This window comes from Mugil cephalus, chromosome 17, assembly GCF_022458985.1.
Source record: "Mugil cephalus isolate CIBA_MC_2020 chromosome 17, CIBA_Mcephalus_1.1, whole genome shotgun sequence".
Taxonomy (NCBI): domain Eukaryota; kingdom Metazoa; phylum Chordata; class Actinopteri; order Mugiliformes; family Mugilidae; genus Mugil; species Mugil cephalus.
Window position 1 is genome coordinate 11,240,709 of NC_061786.1, and position 18,414 is coordinate 11,259,122.

At 45.7% G+C, this 18,414-nt stretch overlaps 1 protein-coding gene across 1 annotated transcript; it reads right to left on the reverse strand.

Moving 5' to 3' along the window:
• Positions 1–183: 183 nt before the first annotated feature.
• Positions 184–18,177, reverse strand: rtn1a (reticulon 1a). The gene is made up of 9 exons (XM_047610328.1): positions 17,798–18,177; positions 10,842–11,570; positions 9,719–10,405; positions 2,489–2,696; positions 2,241–2,379; positions 2,083–2,152; positions 1,719–1,765; positions 1,579–1,637; positions 184–1,032 (listed from the first exon to the last, which is right to left on the reverse strand). Exons 1-9 carry the CDS (start codon positions 18,018–18,020, stop codon positions 990–992), a joined length of 2,205 nt encoding a protein of 734 aa, XP_047466284.1. The 5' UTR covers positions 18,021–18,177; the 3' UTR covers positions 184–989.
• Between the last annotated feature and the right edge of the window lie 237 nt (positions 18,178–18,414).

The window sequence follows — 18,414 nt, forward strand, 5'->3', positions numbered from 1 at the left end:
GTTACACCAGTCACCCCACATATACTGTGAGAAGTGTGTCTGTGCCAGAATGCTTTGGCTTTTATTTATAGCTCACCATTCCAAGACTCTTCTCCAACTTGTTATCACCTCAAGTTTAGCTGTTGTGTCATACAGTAAACTTATGTTTATGGACTCTTCATTAAAGTGGCCAAAGAGACGTTATACATCAAGGTACATTTATTTTTCTTATTCCTGTAATTAATTAAATACATACTGTAAGTGCAAATAGTTAAAGAGTCCAGGGTCTAAAGAACTACCGAGTATAGATGAACATAGTACAAAGTTGGACAGTTATTCAAACAAGCTAAATATCACCAGATACTCCTTGTCTTCATAGTAGTTGTACAACAGTACCTAAACATGAGCGTGTGTATTGTTCCTTATGGTTATACAAAAGCAAAAACCCTACAATTACCACATCTAAGACGCATATTAAATCATTTTGTGCTTGGAAACACCAAAAGGAAATCGTTTTTGAGATTTAGATATATTGACATATACTGAGAGAAGCCCCATCTGCTAACTCAGACACATGAAGCAGTATTTAACATCGGCAGCAGAGCACGCCTGAGGGCATTCAGCCTTTTTGTGCCAAACCGTACAGTTTGTTGTAAGCACTGCAAAGCAAAGATGTAGCGTGACTTAAAAACTGCACAAAAGATATCAAATATTATTTACCCAAGGCTCAACTTCATGCACTTTATAATAAGCAACACAAAAAAAGTTTCTTCTTTTGTCTTTGAGTTGTGTACTTGTCTACCTAGAAAGAGGATTATGTACGTACGTGTGACTGTGTGTGTGTTAGTGATGTAGACTGCTATAGACAGGGTGAAGGCTTCTCCAGTGGATGCTTTTAGAGAACACCAAGATGACATAGCACTACGCCCCACAGATGACGAGCAGGTACTTCAACAGTGATCCTGACTCTGAGCTGGACTGAACCGTCAGCTTCTCGGTCAGAGACAGGTCTACTCCTCCTTCCTCTTGGCTCCAGGGATCTTTGCCTGGATCCTGGACAAAAAAAACAGACATTAATACCACGTTTCTATTTACTTAAGGTTGAAGTGGCGCTTATTCAAATCCATTTTAGGTGGAACAGCGCTCGGTGTCGGCCTACTGTCTCTTTTTATGGGAGTGCATCGAACTAACAGGTCAAGCTTGACTAAAATTGGCAAACTCACTGTAATCTGTCCAAAAACTGCACATATAAGAAGCTACTTTGAAACATATAGACCATCTTCACGCCTGGGTTTCTGGGTTCAAATTGAAAAAAAAAAAAGGTATACACTTCATCCTGTGCCACGTGTTACCATCTGTAGTCTTTATTTTAATTAGGCTGGCAAATAAAAGTCAGTTCAGTGTGTCAGATTCTGGTGGTAGATGGATACAGAGGAGCTGCCCGGCACAACTAGATTCTTATCTGCTAGAGCTGCTCTTTCGGTTTCTTGCAATAGACAGAAAATGGCATCCAGACATAATTAAATGTAATCAGTAGCCACAAGAAAGTGCATCTTTGAAAAAGATACTTTGAACAAAACATTGAATGGAATCACTTACTTCCCCACCACAGAGTTGATGTGGGTCCTTATTAGTCCCACGTACTGATCAATCTGTGCCTGGAAAGAGATGTAAACCGTTTGAATGCTGGTCTTGCAAACCCGGCTTGACTTAAGTTTTTGTGAAATTCAAATTCCTACCTGATGTTTCTCGTAGACCACAGGCATGGTGAACATGGAGACCACAGCTGCAGAGGCACAGAAACAGTCATGGTTAAAGTTAAAGTATTCTGACTTGAAGTGGGAATATGTTCAAACAAGAACATGTTTCTGTCAGCGGAGGCTTCTCTTATCTTAGGTACACTGGAAAAGTAAACATACTGTACTGCAGTGTAGTACAAATGACTAGTAAATACATTTGGGTCTGGCTAAGTTTTAAGGACATGTTCTGCTACTATTTGCTTAATGTCACATATGATTGACTCGTGTGTTTTCTGGTCAGGAAGTTTTAAAGTTGAAACGCAGGAGACGTGTGTTGCAGATCTAACAGTCTGGAGGAGCTCACCTAGGATGAGCAGTGTCAGGCCGTTGAAGAGAGCGCCCACATAGGTCAGCAGCCACATCAGAACAGCAAACTGAAACACAGCGTGGTTCAGGTTAGAGGGGACTGACATGTCTCGTCAACAAAGGTGAACGGTGATAGAATTTAGATATGAGGCAAACCTTCAGAGAGTCGATCAGATCTTGTACGAGGAACAGCCTGCGGAGCTCCTTCATACAGGTGTTGGAGTAGAGCAGGATTTTGTCAGCATATTTACTAATCTGGTCCTGAGATAGAGCGATTTCCACCTCCAGGTAGGCTCTGGTGACAGACACAGAAAGAACTGATGAATGTGCACTTTGCCTTTCAGAAGATGAACACCTTTTAATCAGATCCACCATCTTACTTCTTCATTCTCTATTTGACTCACTTGAAAGGATGTCCCTCGTCGGTCTTCTGCACAGCCTGCAGCACGGACTTGTAGATCCTGAAGCTGATGGTGGCGGAGAGGGCTGCCAGGGCTAAGTAGGCTCCGACGCTGACCACGCTGAACTGGGTCAGGGAGAAGAGGAGCAGAAGCACGCTGCTGAACACGGCCCCCGACTGTTTGACATTCCTCCAGTAGAGCAGGTCGATCGCTGGACGGAACAAGGACAGACCAGGTTAGGACTCACAACCAGCGTGACCTGGGATCTTACTCTGAATCGTGTTGGAGCATCCTTGGTCGACTCCCTTTCAAAGTGGATTAGGCTGCTGTGCTCTACGCACCACACATTTGGGTCAAATTACTGGAAGCTGTTCACAACCCAGAGTCCTCGGAGAGCTCCGGCTGTCACGTGATCCTGTTTTAACCCAGCTTCCTAACCTAGCTTTTCATTAGGTTAGAGCTAGCCGTGAGGTGCTGCGAAGGTGTGTCAGTGATGATGTGGCCCCGCATTTTGGTTCCTACGACATATATATATATATGTAGAGAGAGAGAGAGAGAGACCTCTGCAGAATCTACATTCTGTGTTGCGACACATCAGTATTTACATGTGACTCGTCAGGAGCACCTGCTGTGGTCTCACACGTATACAAACATACATAACGGGCTGCCACATTACACCAAAGCTACACCTGCAGTGCCTGCTCCTCGGCGCAGAATTAATGATTGACCCGTGGCTCTCTGAAAGCAGCAGCAGAAATAGACGCGCTATCAGCAGTTCGCAGATAATGGTTCAATGTGACCTGGCCGGACAAGCGACTCCGCTCAGCGCTGAAGGATGACGATGCATCAGTGTCTCAGTAATGCAGTGAAGCACCATGATTCCTCTGAAACATTAGGAATGTACAGCAGAGTCGTGCACTGAATGTCAGGCATCGTGCTATACGATTACATTTTTATTGCGCGAAGAGGCTTGTGATGTGAAGCTACTACCAAGCATGAAAAAGGAAGTGATATCTGAGGATTAGCCCAGTGTACCATTACAGCTTCACTGGCTGACATGGTCCTCCGCTGGCAGTCGTCTGTGTGGACTGAAAATAAAGGCCTGTTTCCATAAGAACTGTCGGCTGCTTGTTTCACCCCCGTTGAACCAGCTAACAGTACGACTAGGGTTTACCCTGCATCAGTTGGTACCAACGATCCTTAATGTCGCATACAAGCACCGCTGGTACGTAATGTAAATCTTTGTCCACAATCGAGACAAAGGAGAGAGAATAGTAACTGAAGCCCCTTGGGTATCTTACTCTTCCTCTAAGCTGTCCGCCTGCCTGCCTGCCTGCTCTAATTTTAGCCGTGGAGCTGTGAGCAGCATAGTGATGACGGCCATCTTTACTCTCCACTGAAAGGCGCCTGTGGAAGCCAAAAAGGCAGGCTAAACCTGGATGGTGAAAGAACAGTCATTGTGACTAAGTGAATCTCAGCTCCCCCACACACACTAACGCTGTAAAACAGCACCTGCATAGTCGTATAGTCTTATCAGTAACCGACAGTGAAATTAGGTACATCCCTGCCCACACGACCGCTATCGAATCAGACTCGGCCAGTGTCGATAGGATCCATGTGGCACAGCTGCTGTGCATGCACCACTCCCCGCAGAAGCCATTGTAGCTGGCAACACTGACAAACTCCATGTGACTGCTGATATGAATGGAGATGCTCTCACACACACACACGCACACACAGACAGGTGCAGGTAGCACAGACAGCAGCTGTAAGGACAGACACATCACCAACAGACAGGTCTCCTAGAGAGGCAGGGGCTGACAACGGCCTCGTGATGTGCCGCACACACTGAAAAGCTTTAGCTGCAGTAGAAGCGTGTACTGACCTGCGGCTCCCATGGCTGAACAGGGAAAGAGGCAGCTGCTTTATCCACGGACAAAAGGAGAGCACTGAAGGGGGAGTCCCCCTGCGTGGGAGGGGAGGGGCCACATGCACGCCAGCAAATCAGCATTCGCCCGAGCGAGGGGACTGATGAGGGGGGGGGGAGGAGGACGTGTACGGGGTGCGGTTGCCAAAGAACCACATTGCAATCCGGCACACACACTAACGCAAACACTCACTCTCTCTCTCTCTCTTTCTTTTATGTTGAGGCTTTTAAGCGAAGCCCCGCTGACATGAAGCCACGACTAAAATAACAGTCAGCCTTTCAGAATGGCAGCGTTTAACGTGTGAAGATGGCATCATATGACCTCCGTGTCTAAACGCAGCTACTGTAGCGTCGAACGTTAATAAACCAGACTGTGACCACTGCTTTGGTGGCGTTTGGAGGATCTGCTGAGCACCTGCCTGATGCAGTTACCATAGTTACCATGCTCCATTTTCTCCCCGCCACTCACTGAGAGATGGAGAGAGGGAGGAAAGGAGGGGCCACAGAGACAGGGAGGGGAAAGAGCGTTCCTCTGGGAACAGAGAGAGATTCATTTGCTCCGAATCTGGGGAATCGGGGGGGGGGCGCAGAGTGTGTCTCTACACCCCGACACATTAAGACAGCCACTCCCTTTATTGTGGAGCACAAAAGGACAATGGCAGGTTTAACAAGAGGTCTGTGTGTTGACAGGTCTGTGACAACAAATGAAGAAAAGGGCGTATAAAAGGCTTAACATTCGCATGACAGGCACATTTCTAGATTCAGTCTGATCAAAAGTAGAAACCTGTGCATTTGCTCATAGATGAGGACGTATATAAGCCTAAGATCTATGTTAAGTAATGCACCAAATGGGGAAAAACCAAGCTACGAACCAAGGTTTTGACAAGAGAACCATCCCAACACAACAGGTGAGGCCTTGTTACCATTTGAGTCTGAAACTCCAAACACAATACTGAACACAGGATGTTGAATCAAAGCTCAGAGGAAATGTAAGTGGGCCTGGCTGAGCCCAGTCTGTTGATAAGACTCCTCACATTCAACACACACACTGAGAAAAAACCAGAGCAAAGTATTACATCAGTGACAATGATATGATTTCCCATCCCCCTTTTTGGTAGTGGAACTAGTTTAGCCTGACCTCATTAAATCACTGAAGACATACTCATGGCCTCAAACAAGCCATCAGCCAGACTGAGACAACATGCTACTAAAAGTCCTTCGCAGCTAGTGAAAGTCAGAATTTGGATCGTAGAGTCTGCGACTTGGACCTCATTCAAAATAGTTTAGCGTGTTTTTTAGAAGATGGCTACTTAATCGATGGTGATGTATAAATATTTGCGATATCTCAGCAGTCAGACAGCTCAACAAAATGAAACAAGTCACCAACGACAACTTATCAACAATCTGTATTTATAAAGCTGGACCCTGCTGTCAGACTATATCAAAGTATTTAAATAGCTGGATCAATATCACAAGCAAAAATATTTAACTTCTTTGTGAAATATCCAAAAGTTTCATCGTCAAAGGCAAGTTTCAGCCACGTAAGGGGAAATCTTTCTGAAGACGTCTCCCTTAAAGTTATATACATACATAAATATGCAACATGCTATAGTAGAGTGTTACTAAGTTAAAGTATGTTCATATGTCTGAAACATAACAGATAAAACATTTGTCTAAATATAAAACCCTCAAATTCACAAAACAACAGCCACAAGTCAAATGTACACAATGGTTAACATACAGTTGGACCTACAACCTATTTGCTGACCTATAGCTGTTGTGAGTCATATTGAGTCCTGTAAGTGTGATTTCATTTCAGTCATGTAACCATGACTCAGTTTTGGATAAACCTGCATCATAGTTCGGTCAGTCCCAAGTCTGTAATGTACATCACAATGAGAATGACTTAACAAAAATGCCCACAGCTTCATTGTGATGTACAGGAATTCAAGAGTAGAAAAGAAATCAGCTCAGTTTCATCCTTTGCTGTGCTGACTGGAATAATTTGATGCGTTAGACACATCTCATCAGATCACATCACAGTCTGACAAATTCATTTAGGCCGGACCAAACGGATAATGACTCAGCAGAATAAAGACAAATATTTATCTTTCATTTTTTTTGTTTGTTTTTTTTGCCACCAAAACCAGATACTGTTACAGTGTCTGTCTGAACATGGCAGATCAAACAATGTGGAGGAAGAGACGCCATTTTCTCTCTTGTCCCCTTTTTTTCCTCCTTGGAAACAGACAGCCGGAGGATGCTCTTCTTCGGCCAAGTCTCCGCAAGGTGCCATGGCAGCTAAGGAGATAGGACTGATGTAATCGCTATGGGTGTGCCCTGGTTACCATAGAGACAGTCTGTCAGTGCTATCCGGATGCTCTGACTGCCTCGTTACACAAATGCAGAGCATACGCCGTATAAAAGCGGCTCCCCTGTACAGTTGCAAAGTGGGGAGGGTGATAACAATGACACGCCTTAACTCTGGCATCTATATTAACATGCACCAAAACAGATGGCTCTCAGCACGCTGGTGTGTATACACTGATTTTCCAAAACACCCGCCAGCGTCTCTCACCCCCCCCCACCTCCCTCCTCACCTCGTCGTTGCTTTTTTTTTTTTTTTTCTCAGATGCACACATGAAGCAGAAAGGAACCGTTACAAGGGCGTGCCCATGTGAAAAGAGGCCCCGTTAACAATGCGCTTTCTGATTCCCCAACAAAAGCTACGACTCGACAAATGTGCACATGCAAAGCGCTTTAGATGACACGCTCACTGTGGGATGAATATTTAATCTACATGCAGACCGTCCATCTCTCACAGCCACAAAACACAGACAATTGATGAGAAAAATCACAATAAACGCATCAGTACCCTGGCCCTTCCAGCTGCTCCAGGAGCTTTCCTTCTTGGTCACGTCTGCAGTGGCCTGCATGCTGGTGATCAGTTATGTCCCTGTTCTCTCTCTCTCTTTCTCTTTACGGTCTCCGTTTTCTTCTTTGTCTCCCTCTTCGGCAGCTCAGACTCACTCACTCATCCCAGAGAGGCATGAATGGTGGAAAAGGATGCGGGAGAAGAGGCTGATGACAGAGAGGAAGGAAGGGAGGGAGGGAGGAAAGGTTTCCAAGGTGCTGCCGGCTCGCGGAGCACAAAGACTGATGCTGTGAAGCGGCGCTGGCTAGAACAGAAGGAGCAGGGAAAGTGCGTATGTGTATGTCTGTGTGCTGGGGGAGGGAGGAGCGGGGGGGGGGGCCAAATTGTAAACACCACAGTTTCTGCAGCAGCAAACCATCCATGCAATGATTAAGAGCCTCGGGTGGGTAAGAGGGTGGGTAACGATTGTCTCAGGCGAAGCGTTTTTCTTAAAAGGGAAGGTACACCAGCTTTCACAATAAAAGCCCTGACAGAGTGTCAGACTAATAGAGGGTTGACGAGCAGTGGTAGGATTATCCCACATACACTTGGATGAGACATCTAAGCTGATTGATGTCATATTTTCCAATGTAGCAACATATTTATTGATGTAATTCGCAACATACCAATAAATGTGGTTTGCATCACGAGCTGTACTATGCTGCCTTAAAAGGCCACTTCATAGTCTGATGTCATGTTGCCAACGAGACAGGATGCAATCAGGAGCAAAAGGCTTAAAATGGCTGGACGTCATCCCATATTGCAGAGGTACAATATCGCAAATAACCTAATCTGTTGGTATTAATTTACACATAATAACATTTAAGAGTGCAGCCAGAGATTCAAATAGCTGTCTCCACTATGGCTCAATGGTAATTGAGGTGCTTCGTCTTAATTATTCATACTGAGAGACACTATGCATTACAGCACAGTGCTCCTTGTTTAGTGCCTTCGGGATGTGTTTGTGCTTTATGATTTCCTCCTCTGGACGCATAAGTAATGCAAGTGGAGCTCGGACTGTAATAGCAAAGCAGGATGCTAAGAGACGCAAGAGAAACAGCACAATCACTGTGGTGTCAGCACTGAGCAGGGAGCAATTCCCTAATAGTTTTGGGGTACCGTCCTTTTTTAATCCATTCAAATTTTACGAATCCTGTTACCCCTCCCCACCCACCCCATCCACACCCCCTGGAGACAGCCACACCTCACACCTTCTGCTCAATGCAGCCATGACAGCCTTCGAAGCCAATACCTACCAAGAGGGAAAAAAATCTAATTTATCGGAACAAGGCTGAACATGCGCCCCCATCGCTGTTGCTATGGCAACTGAGGAGGCTGAGCACTGACTGATGAAAACAATATCTGCTGGTCTTCGACTGAGCTGCAATAGCAAAGGTGCACTGCGCCCTCTAGTGGAGGAGAACAAGCACATGTGACCTGCTTTTTAGCATTTCCAGAAGCTTCTCACAGTCTGAGTAAACAAAACAAGATTAACATTTCTCATATGTAACTATTTACCTTGTTTATACTTATGTGAAACCTGATCTTTACAAGCCACAGAAAGGACCATTCAGATGTGTGTTGTTTTACTCTAGAAATATGTGAAATTTAAGAGCAAGCCTTCAGAGCAGAAATGCGTCCCAGTTTTGACATCACAGGATTATATAAACCCAGTGCTTACAATGACAGAGAGGTCAGACAATAGAAGTCCAAATGTCCATGCCAACATCAAACGTGCCGCTGAGAGGGCATCGACTCCGCCTGGCATTATTTCTGGCTTATCTGATGGCTTATCTGGATGTACAAGACTGATGTAAGATGCCAGATGCTGTCAAGATGTTAAACATTTACAGTTTCAGAATTTGCGCCGTTTCTGCTGAGAGAGTAGTGTTTACAGGCTCGACAGTGTAGCTGTTGAGTTTCAGTCATCGTGCAGTCACCATGATGGTGATTGAATCCATCCTTTCTCTGCTTTTTTTTTTTTCCTCAAACACACCACCAGAGGGAAGCAGATGTGGCGAAAGTGCAACACAAGCACGTCCCACCCAGAGACACACACTCGTCAGTAGAACATCCCGTCTCTCTCCCAACAGTGCCTTGTCAATAAAACAGCGCAAAAGCACACGATGCAGGTGGCTCCCATGAGGCAGACAAGGACATGTAGTGCATTAGTGAATTAAAAATAACCCCCTAACACAGCACTACTTGATCCACAAGCTGGCAGTGGCTTATAAACCAAGGAGAAACAAATGCAACGGTGAAAAGATCAGCTTAGTTAGAATTTTTTTGTGAAGTCTCCCACAAAGAGACATGGCACTACTTCCCTATGGTAACGGAGACTTTGTGTTACTGAAACAAATCTGAATTAGAAAAGTCAAATCTTAGGACTAACCTTTTTGTTTATTAAAGCCCGCCATGAAGATTGGCACAGCGGGTTTCTCTAGGTCTTCCCTGCCCTCCAAGGCGATGCTGTGCGTGTCATCTTGTTGGGGCTTTTCTGATCGCACCTCTGGGGGCACAGCAGCGGTTGGGGGCTTGGGCTTGCTGGTGCGATCCTCCTCTGTCTTCACCGGGTTCTTGACCTTTTCTGCGATCAGAGGCTCAGACGGCACCGTCTCGGTGGCGCTGTGGGCCGAGACGTTGCTGGGAACCAGGGGAGAGGGGGGGCTGACTCCCTGCGTGGGGCCACCGGAGCCCTGCTCTCTTTTAGGGCTTTCTTCGGATGCAGACTCAATGAAGAGATCACTGTCAAGCTCAGCCTCTCTCTCTTCCCTCAGTATGCTGTAGGCTGTGGGTGGAGCATGGCTGCCAGCAAGCCCAAAACCACCCTTGGCAACTGGGGGATTGTCAAAGGGGTTGTTAGGCTGGCTGGAAGTGCCCTTGCTCTTAGGCGGCTGGGCAAATGGGTTGCTGCTGGCCTTGGGAGGCTCCTCAGACACCAACTCGATTTCTGAGTCTCCAGACTCTGCACTGCTGCCGTCATGCTCCCTGCTGCTGGCCTTTGTGCCTGGACTGCTTTTGGAAGCTGCAGGCTTCACTGTTTCAGTCTTGAACATGTCACCGGAGGGGAATTCTTTTTCTGCTCACAAAGACATGCAGAGAAAAAATGGGAATTAGTGTCTTCGTTCACATTAAAATCCACACTGTGTGCACACATACCTTAAAGCTAGATTATTTAACTTTTGAAACAGAAAGTCTTCCTCTGGCAAATGAAAGGTTTAATTCCTTCATTAAAGTAATGCGGAAGCTTGTACCCACAGGCCAATTTTCATTGCAGTTACTTAGTCTCACTTTAAAGACCTGCCATGAAATGACTGGACACAGTGATGGTGGCATACACCATGATAAGTGGGTAGGCGGGTAGACTTTGCAATTCATTGGGCACAACAAACATTAAAGGGTAGATTTATAAGGTATTCAATTGTCTTGATTACATTTTCACATGGGTAATTTATCTGTGAACAGTTTCTTAAGATACTATCTGAAAATGTTGTACGGGTCTGTGCTGTGCCTACGTGTTGGTGAAGCATTGGGAGTGGAAGCGGGGCTGTCGTCCTCCGGCTCCGATAGTGTCACCGTGGGAACTCCCTGCAAGCCCACACTGAGGATGTTTTCACGCTCAGACACACTGACGGGAGTGGGTTGTTGCTGTGGCTCGGCTTTGGCAGCCGGGGGCTGCGACTCGGTCAAGGTGATCTTCACTGGGCTGGCCGTCTGCGGGGTGCCACCCAGGTTTCGGTAGGAGCGGTAGTCTGTCAGCTCCTCATCAGATGGCTCCTCAACATACGGGAAAGAGTGGGAACCCAGTGCTGGACCCAGATTTTCTTCTTCTTCCTCCTCTTCTTCGTCCTCATATCTACCAGGGCTTTTATCTATATAGCTGCCCAGTGAGTCGTGACCACTTGAGCCTTTATCCTCCAAGCTGTGTAGAGCTCCTTGCTGCTGGTCATGGCGTTCATCCCCATGGCTGATATCCATGTAGTTATAGGATTCTGTCTTCTCTGAGCCGAACAGAGACTTTGGCATGTCATCAACTAGGTTGGAAGTCATCTTGGTGCTGGAGCTGAAGCTGTAAGTCTCGCTTGAGAATTGATCCAGGGCTGAGGAGTGATTGGAGGGCTTCAGGTCGTCCGACAGGTAGGAGGATTCCTGGCCCGAAGCGGAGCTCTGGTTGGACATCAGGGAAGTGTACACATCACCGTCGTCATTCATTGGCTTCCTAAACAGGCCAGACATGAGATCATCTACAAAAGAGAGACAAACGTAGGTAAGAAATAATGCCGGTAATCTCCGTATCTCACGGCTGAATCAAACCGGCCTGTGCCTGAGCAGTTTGTTTAATGAAAACATCCAGTTAGACAAGGCGATGCTTCAGCTGGTGCTGCTGTCGAGAAGAGGGGCTGTGGCTCTGTGAGAGCAGCGCAGTCAGACTGGGCGACTGGCTGTGTAGATCATTGAGGATGCAGTAACAGAGGGTACTTGTACCCGACTGGGGACAAAGGGGGATTGTTCAGACCCCAAAAGAAACAAAAGTCCCACAACCAAAGTCTGTTCCAAATCATGAGACTACGGGGCTGCATGTAGTCACATCTCTGATCACTAATCCATCACCTCACCCAAACACATGAAATCTGAACATAAACAGAATTTCCAAGCTAGCATGTTAATTCAAAATGGACCGGGAGGGGGTGTTTATCTACATATGATTGAGTACTCCGCTGTGAAATCTCACAGAATGTCTCACTAAATAATTTCCTGCAGTGCTACGGGGGGAAAAACTGGAAGAGATGGACTTGCTATGGATGTTAGAATGTTAAAAGATCAGATCAGATCAAATCAAAAGTCAAGGTCAAGACAAATATTCACATTTGTTGATTTTATCTCAAACTTCCGGTCTGAGTCATGCAGCTCCACCAGTAAACACGGACTGAGTCATGTTTATACTAAAAACAATAAACAGCGGTGCTCATAGTACCCACACACAAACACTGGCTACATGAAATATTATGTTGATATTTTTGTTGCGCTGTGTACAAGTCAGAGTTTACACTTCAGCAATCTGAGCCCATCCTCCTGCTCTCCAACCCTGCTGCTCTCAGGGCAGCGGTGGTGCTATAAATAGGCCGGGTCCAGCTGCTGGGCTGGATGAGGGGGGGGGGATTTAAAAAGCAGCCTTCGGGTTAACTCTGAATGATGCAGACTGACTGACAGAAGATCCAACAGGTCAGGATGTCCCGTTCCCTCCCTTCGCTTCCTCTAAAAAGCCCCGCCGCCCCTCCCTTCTGCTGTCCTTCGAACCGCTGCTTCCTCAGTCATTAACAATACATCATACTACAGTACGGAGGCATGAACTCAACACACCCATGCTCGGATGCAAGCGGAGGGTTGATGTGACGTGGAGGAAAAGCGAAGCGCACGCCAAGACATTCTTCAGCTTCAGGTTGTTTTGTTTTTAAAATGTGCTGAAGAGCAACATCTGAACTACCCGTTCAGCGCAGTGACATGATGGCCCTTGATACTGCTTGAGCGACCCAATGAATAATCCTCTTAGTTTACTACCATATAGGTCCGATCAGCCATCACCCTGGCAACACCATCGTAATCTGAACTGATTCACCGTACAAATAAATACTGTGCAGTGGGAAGCACTCAGAGCCGGTGCAAACTGTGAAGAGAGGTGATCCCTGGAGCTTCGAGCCGCTAGTAATCCGGATGACTGTAGGCAACAACCCCCTCTCTTTATCAGACTCTTCCACGTAACAGCGCAGATAAACACGCCAGCAGTCGCAGAAGGAAATCTGCAAAAATTAAAGAGACTGGACGCTCGCGTTTGCCCGCCTCTTGACAGGACTCGGTGGAGATCGAGGGCATTTTGAATCTGCTGATATGGCATAACACCCAGACACTGGAAAAACCCTCATGGCCGAAACAAATGTTTTACTGCAGTCAGATGGGATTGGACGTGACAACAGAGGAATCCTGAGGTCACACAACATAATCATGTCACTGAAAGGACGCTGTAGTTAAATAAATAAATAAGTCCTGGTGGTTGTGCTGTGAAGGGGGCAGTCCTTTTGTTGTCCTCTGTGCAGCCAGTGCAGCCCTGAAACTAATTCAGCCTGACAATCTGTGCTAAGCCAAGGCATGGCTCCTAATTATCAGGCAAAAACATGAGAGCGCAGACAATATCAAAAGGGCCGCAGTTGCAGAATGAATACATTAACGCTGGAAATTAGGGGTTTACTGAGCAGCTTGCACAGAAGCGTTTTCCCCGATAAAGAAGCTGAACTGCTGTAGTTACTGCATATGGAATAAAGCAAAGAAACTAACATGAATATAGAAACTGGTTGAAGAGGAAGATCAGCAACAACATAGTCTCTCCAAAACTGTGCTTGCAATTCTCAATCCACGTAGCCAGGAGGTCGGTGGAGACCCAACAACAAGCCAGACTAACATTCAAAGGAACAATCTGTCAGTCTGCTCTATCCCAAGCAAACGCCTTCATTAGTCCCAGACAGCTTTTCTTTTAAGCATCTGTGACTCTGCGGCCCTGTAACGATTCCATTACTCCATCCATGACCCTCTCAACCGTGGTGTTGCCTTTCAGGAGATCTCTTTCACAAAATGACCTTGTGAAAACCAATACATGGCGAAGTATACTGTGCTCTCCTTTCAAAGACAGGTGCGCCTTTAATAGTAAATCACATGCTTATTATTATAGATATAAACTGTTCTTTTCAGTAGGAGCTGTGCTGTCAGACGAGACAGAAACAGAAAGTGAGTTGGTAAATGACTGAGCTGGCCGTGCGCATAAAGATATTACAAAAGTTACTAAATAACCAAACCGACGGTATCAATAAATCCAATCTCATAAAGACAGTTATGCATTTGCTTTTTGTTTCTAATGACGGAACAAACGAACGAACAGTGGTACTTGAGTTTAACCAAAGACTCACTTCAACTTTTAATGGTCCCCGACTTTAAATGCTTTGCTTGTGACGCTTATGCTCGTAATGTATTGATGACAATATCCTTGACTGAACAAATGCATGAATACCAGTCACTAACTCTCCCACTTTAATGTCGTATAAAAAAGAAGAAAATGGAGAGCACAAAGACGGCCTGTATTGAGAGCTGAGCTACAACAAAACTACTAGCCGAGGTCGATATGAGAACAGCTGTGCCGAGGGATTCAAGTGCTCTCCTGCATTGATCCAAGACAATGAGGACATACAATTACTGTAAAAAACGTTGGCGTATCTACCATTCTTAAAAAAAATCGCTGAAGGCCACACAGGACAACTGTCATTGTTCCAACAGCCTTTGTCAAAGACAAATCAATCTAGAGACAGTTTAAATAAAAGCTAATCCGTCCCTATTCAGATTGAAGAAGTCGCGGTATGTAGAGTACCTGTATTCTACTGTATTGATTGAATTTTTCGTGCTCGGATAGAGCTTTATGGATGAATGGAGAGGATGTGGGAGGATCCAGACTGTGAGCCGTCTGCTTCGGGTCAAAGCTGTCAATTTGGGCTGACTTTGAATTGGTAAGTCACTTCCATTGTGCAGACAGAATCTGGCACTAAAGAGTGCCGATGAGGGCAGAAAGGCGGGCAACAAAAGCCTGGAATAACCTCCACGAAATATTTGATGGACTTCCCTATTTGTAAGTGCCTCTGCTGAGCCCTAATCCCATGAGCAGTGTTGTTCTGCTCGGCTCAGGGATTACTCTGTGCCCACATGCTGGAGAGCAGCACTGAGACAGCAGGTTTGCGGACGTGGCATAATGTCACACATGCTGGCTTTTAATTGTTTTTCAGTGAACACACAAGATCAAAAGACACTGGAGTTGATGACTTATTGATACGGCGAGAGCAGCACCGCGAGGTCAATATCCCCTGTAGCTTTTTGGGCTCGGCTCGATTTATCTGTCCTTCTGCACCTCAGTCAAAAGAAGATCATTTTAAGGTATCTTTAAAGGAGGGTGCAGTTTGTCGTCGTTCCAGTTTCGTCCCAACAGTCTGGCCACATGAACTATCGGCCTTCTGCTCACAGCCTTGCCCCTCTCGCCATTAACCTAACCCGCCTCCTCCTCCTCTCCCTCTCCTGTATTATCTTGCATGTTTATCATCTTGGCTGAAAAGACCTAGCGCTGCTTGCCCCCCCTGGGAACAGCTCTCACCAGCTAAAGGCACAAATGCACTGTGCTGGCTCGAGCAGTCCAGCAGAGTCCACTAAGTGCTTTCTCTGTCTGAGAGATATAGAAAAAAAAGACCCAGGCTGGCATTTGCTGTCTCATCCTTGTCACTGATGATATGCTGAAACGGACAAAGACTCGAGTCTAATCCACCTACCAGGCAGTGGACTGTGCGAGAAGGTTTCTCGTGATTGAAGCACTTTGTCAGGACACGATGAAGAACCAAAAGGAGTTATAATAGGCTTGTTAAAAAAAAAAACAAAAAGAAACTAAAGATACCAAAACACACTGACACTGTTTGTGTACAATATGCACTTAGTTGGGTTATTCTAGAGAACAGAGGATGGGTATTAAACGCACCATCTGCTAAAAACAAACTCAACTGTGGTGTTTTTTCGCTGCACATCAGAGCCAGTCATGATGCAGCAGTATGGTCCACATTTTTTTTTTTCATGCCTCTTGAAACTGTCATTGGATGGGAAACTTTTGAAGATGGAAGAGGCTGTACTGTACTGTCCTGTCTGTGATCCAAGGATAAAGTCCTGTCCCAAGGTAATTTAATACAGCTGAAATCAGCACTATCAGGGCCTTGCGGGTAGATTACTGTTGTGAACAAGATTTAGGACAGGCAAGGATCGATTACTTAGAGAGGCAATTCTAGACATCTTGAAGGGATACAGTTCTGCAGTTCATTCTGGTCAGAGGCCAGACTTCTTTTCTGGCCTCTTGGAAGGAAAATAAATCTTACATTTTCCCCAACTTAGAGTACAATATTTTGATTATAATCAACAAAGCAGAGGAGGAAAGTGTGAGTGAAGAGTTATGCAGGGCGCTGCTGAGAGTAAATGGCAGAGTGGACTATAATATGTCTGGTTAAGAGGGTCCACGCTGTCCTTTGAGATGTGAGGAAAACCCACACTGTTCCCAGCATCACTGGAAACGGACGCAGCTCAGTGGGAGCATAAACACGCAGCAACTCTTTACTCCAAAACAAAATCTGTGTGTGCGTCTGTGCGCACCTACACACATTCGTGCCTGTCTGGCACATGGTTGTGAAAGCAGAGCAGTTGCTTTCTTTACTTTTTTTTTCTAGAAAGGGAAGCCAAACACAGACAAGCCCAGTCATAATGTCACAGCATTTATTTTAGGCTGTCACAGCATTTATTGCGTCTGCTTCAAGAAGAATCATTTTTAGCTTTTTTGTGTGTGTGTGTGTGTGTGTTTGTGGTTTGCCATTTAATAATTTAGCTTTAAATGCTCAAATTTTAATTTCATGACAAGTTCTGTTCAAGATCAGTTGTGTTATACATAAAAAAAGAAAAGAAAATCTGCCTGTTTTGCAGTTGGTGAAATGAGAAAAGGCTTGAGCAGGGGAGACAGGAAACTGGGCAGAGTTTTTTTTTTTTTTTTGAAAGCATAATCTCATGAATTTTTCAGTGAATTCGTGAACAAAAGTGCACGGCTCTAGTTTTGCACGCCAAGCGAATAGTGAGTGAGTTACTTTTGGATTAAAAATAGCAGCATGAGCGAGCTGTGCTGAGAAGAGTGAGAGTCTTAAAACTGAGGTCTGAATTAAAAACAATACACACTTTTCCTACCATCTAAAACTGAACTCGTTGTAGGATTATTCAGTATATGTTCCAGGATTAAGGAAATGTTTTGATGGATTCTGTCTCTGATGGTAAAATTTAGGATTAGGCAGTCTAGTTAGGGAAATAACATAACAAAATACACGTATTATTATTGTGGATAGCCAACATATGGGGAGCTTGTGCAATAGTAATGCCAGTGAATGCTCACAGGCCATTCAGAGTTCAACAGGCTACTATTTGATAATATTTTCTGCATCCCATCTGAATCCTCCCTACGGACCACGGTCTCATAAGACCTGCGTAGGCAAACAGGAAAAGCAGAATGATGTTTCATAACTATCAAAGGGTAAAGCCAAACAGCTAACCCTGTTTGACTGATTTTTTTCTACGATTATTTTGTTCAGCATCGCTGTTGTTGTAGCTCATTTGCTTTCACCGTGTGGAAGTTCCTTTGTTTTTGTGCTTTCGAGCCCAGAAGTTTTAACTCGGCTGATAGACAGTTAGGCCGTCTGTCGTAACGCCAAATCTGTAACAACTGAACTCGGCTGCGTCTCACTCGGCGTATTTACACGCCAACACACACACACGCGTTGTGTCCTCAAGTGTTCGCCTCAATCAAACCCTAATGTCGCTGAAAATGCTAAATTTTTGAGATTTAACTGAGATAAGTGCGGGGCTTTACCTGTAGATGCAGTTTCCATAGCAACGGGAGGCCTTTCCCCGCCGTCCTGGAGAGGATGTAATTGTTGATCCAGGTCGTCCGCCGCGTCGCCACCTCTCGGCTTAAAATCTTCCCGGAGCTCGTCGAACCGGGTCGGCGTGTTCCCAAAGAGGCCGTTCCTCTCATAGTCGTCCCCGAACCACTTCCCTTCTGAGCCTAGCTCCTCACCGGGCTGAGCAGACATGCTTTTTCCTGTTGTCGGACAGCAGATATACAAGCTGCTGAGCTGCTTCTTCTTCTTCTTCTTCTTCTTATGTACGTTGTATGCCGGGGCTGCACTGTAGAATTAGCTGTGGCGCTAGGATGGGCGACAGAAAAAAGAAAACACACCACTAAGCAGTCAGTGGCCGGCGTCTGTGAACTGAGCGTGGGGTTTGTGGACGCCGCAGATGAGGCGGTGTGGTCGGTCGGGGAGCACAGAGGAGTGAGCCTGATTGTTTTAGTTCACGGCTCCAGCGGTGACGTCATGGTATCCGCCAGACGGACGGCCGGCTCCTTCATTTGGGACAAACACGGAAGCTGCCTTTATCTTCAAATATTAAAACAAGTGTTTGACATCAACGGGCCCAATGTCAAGA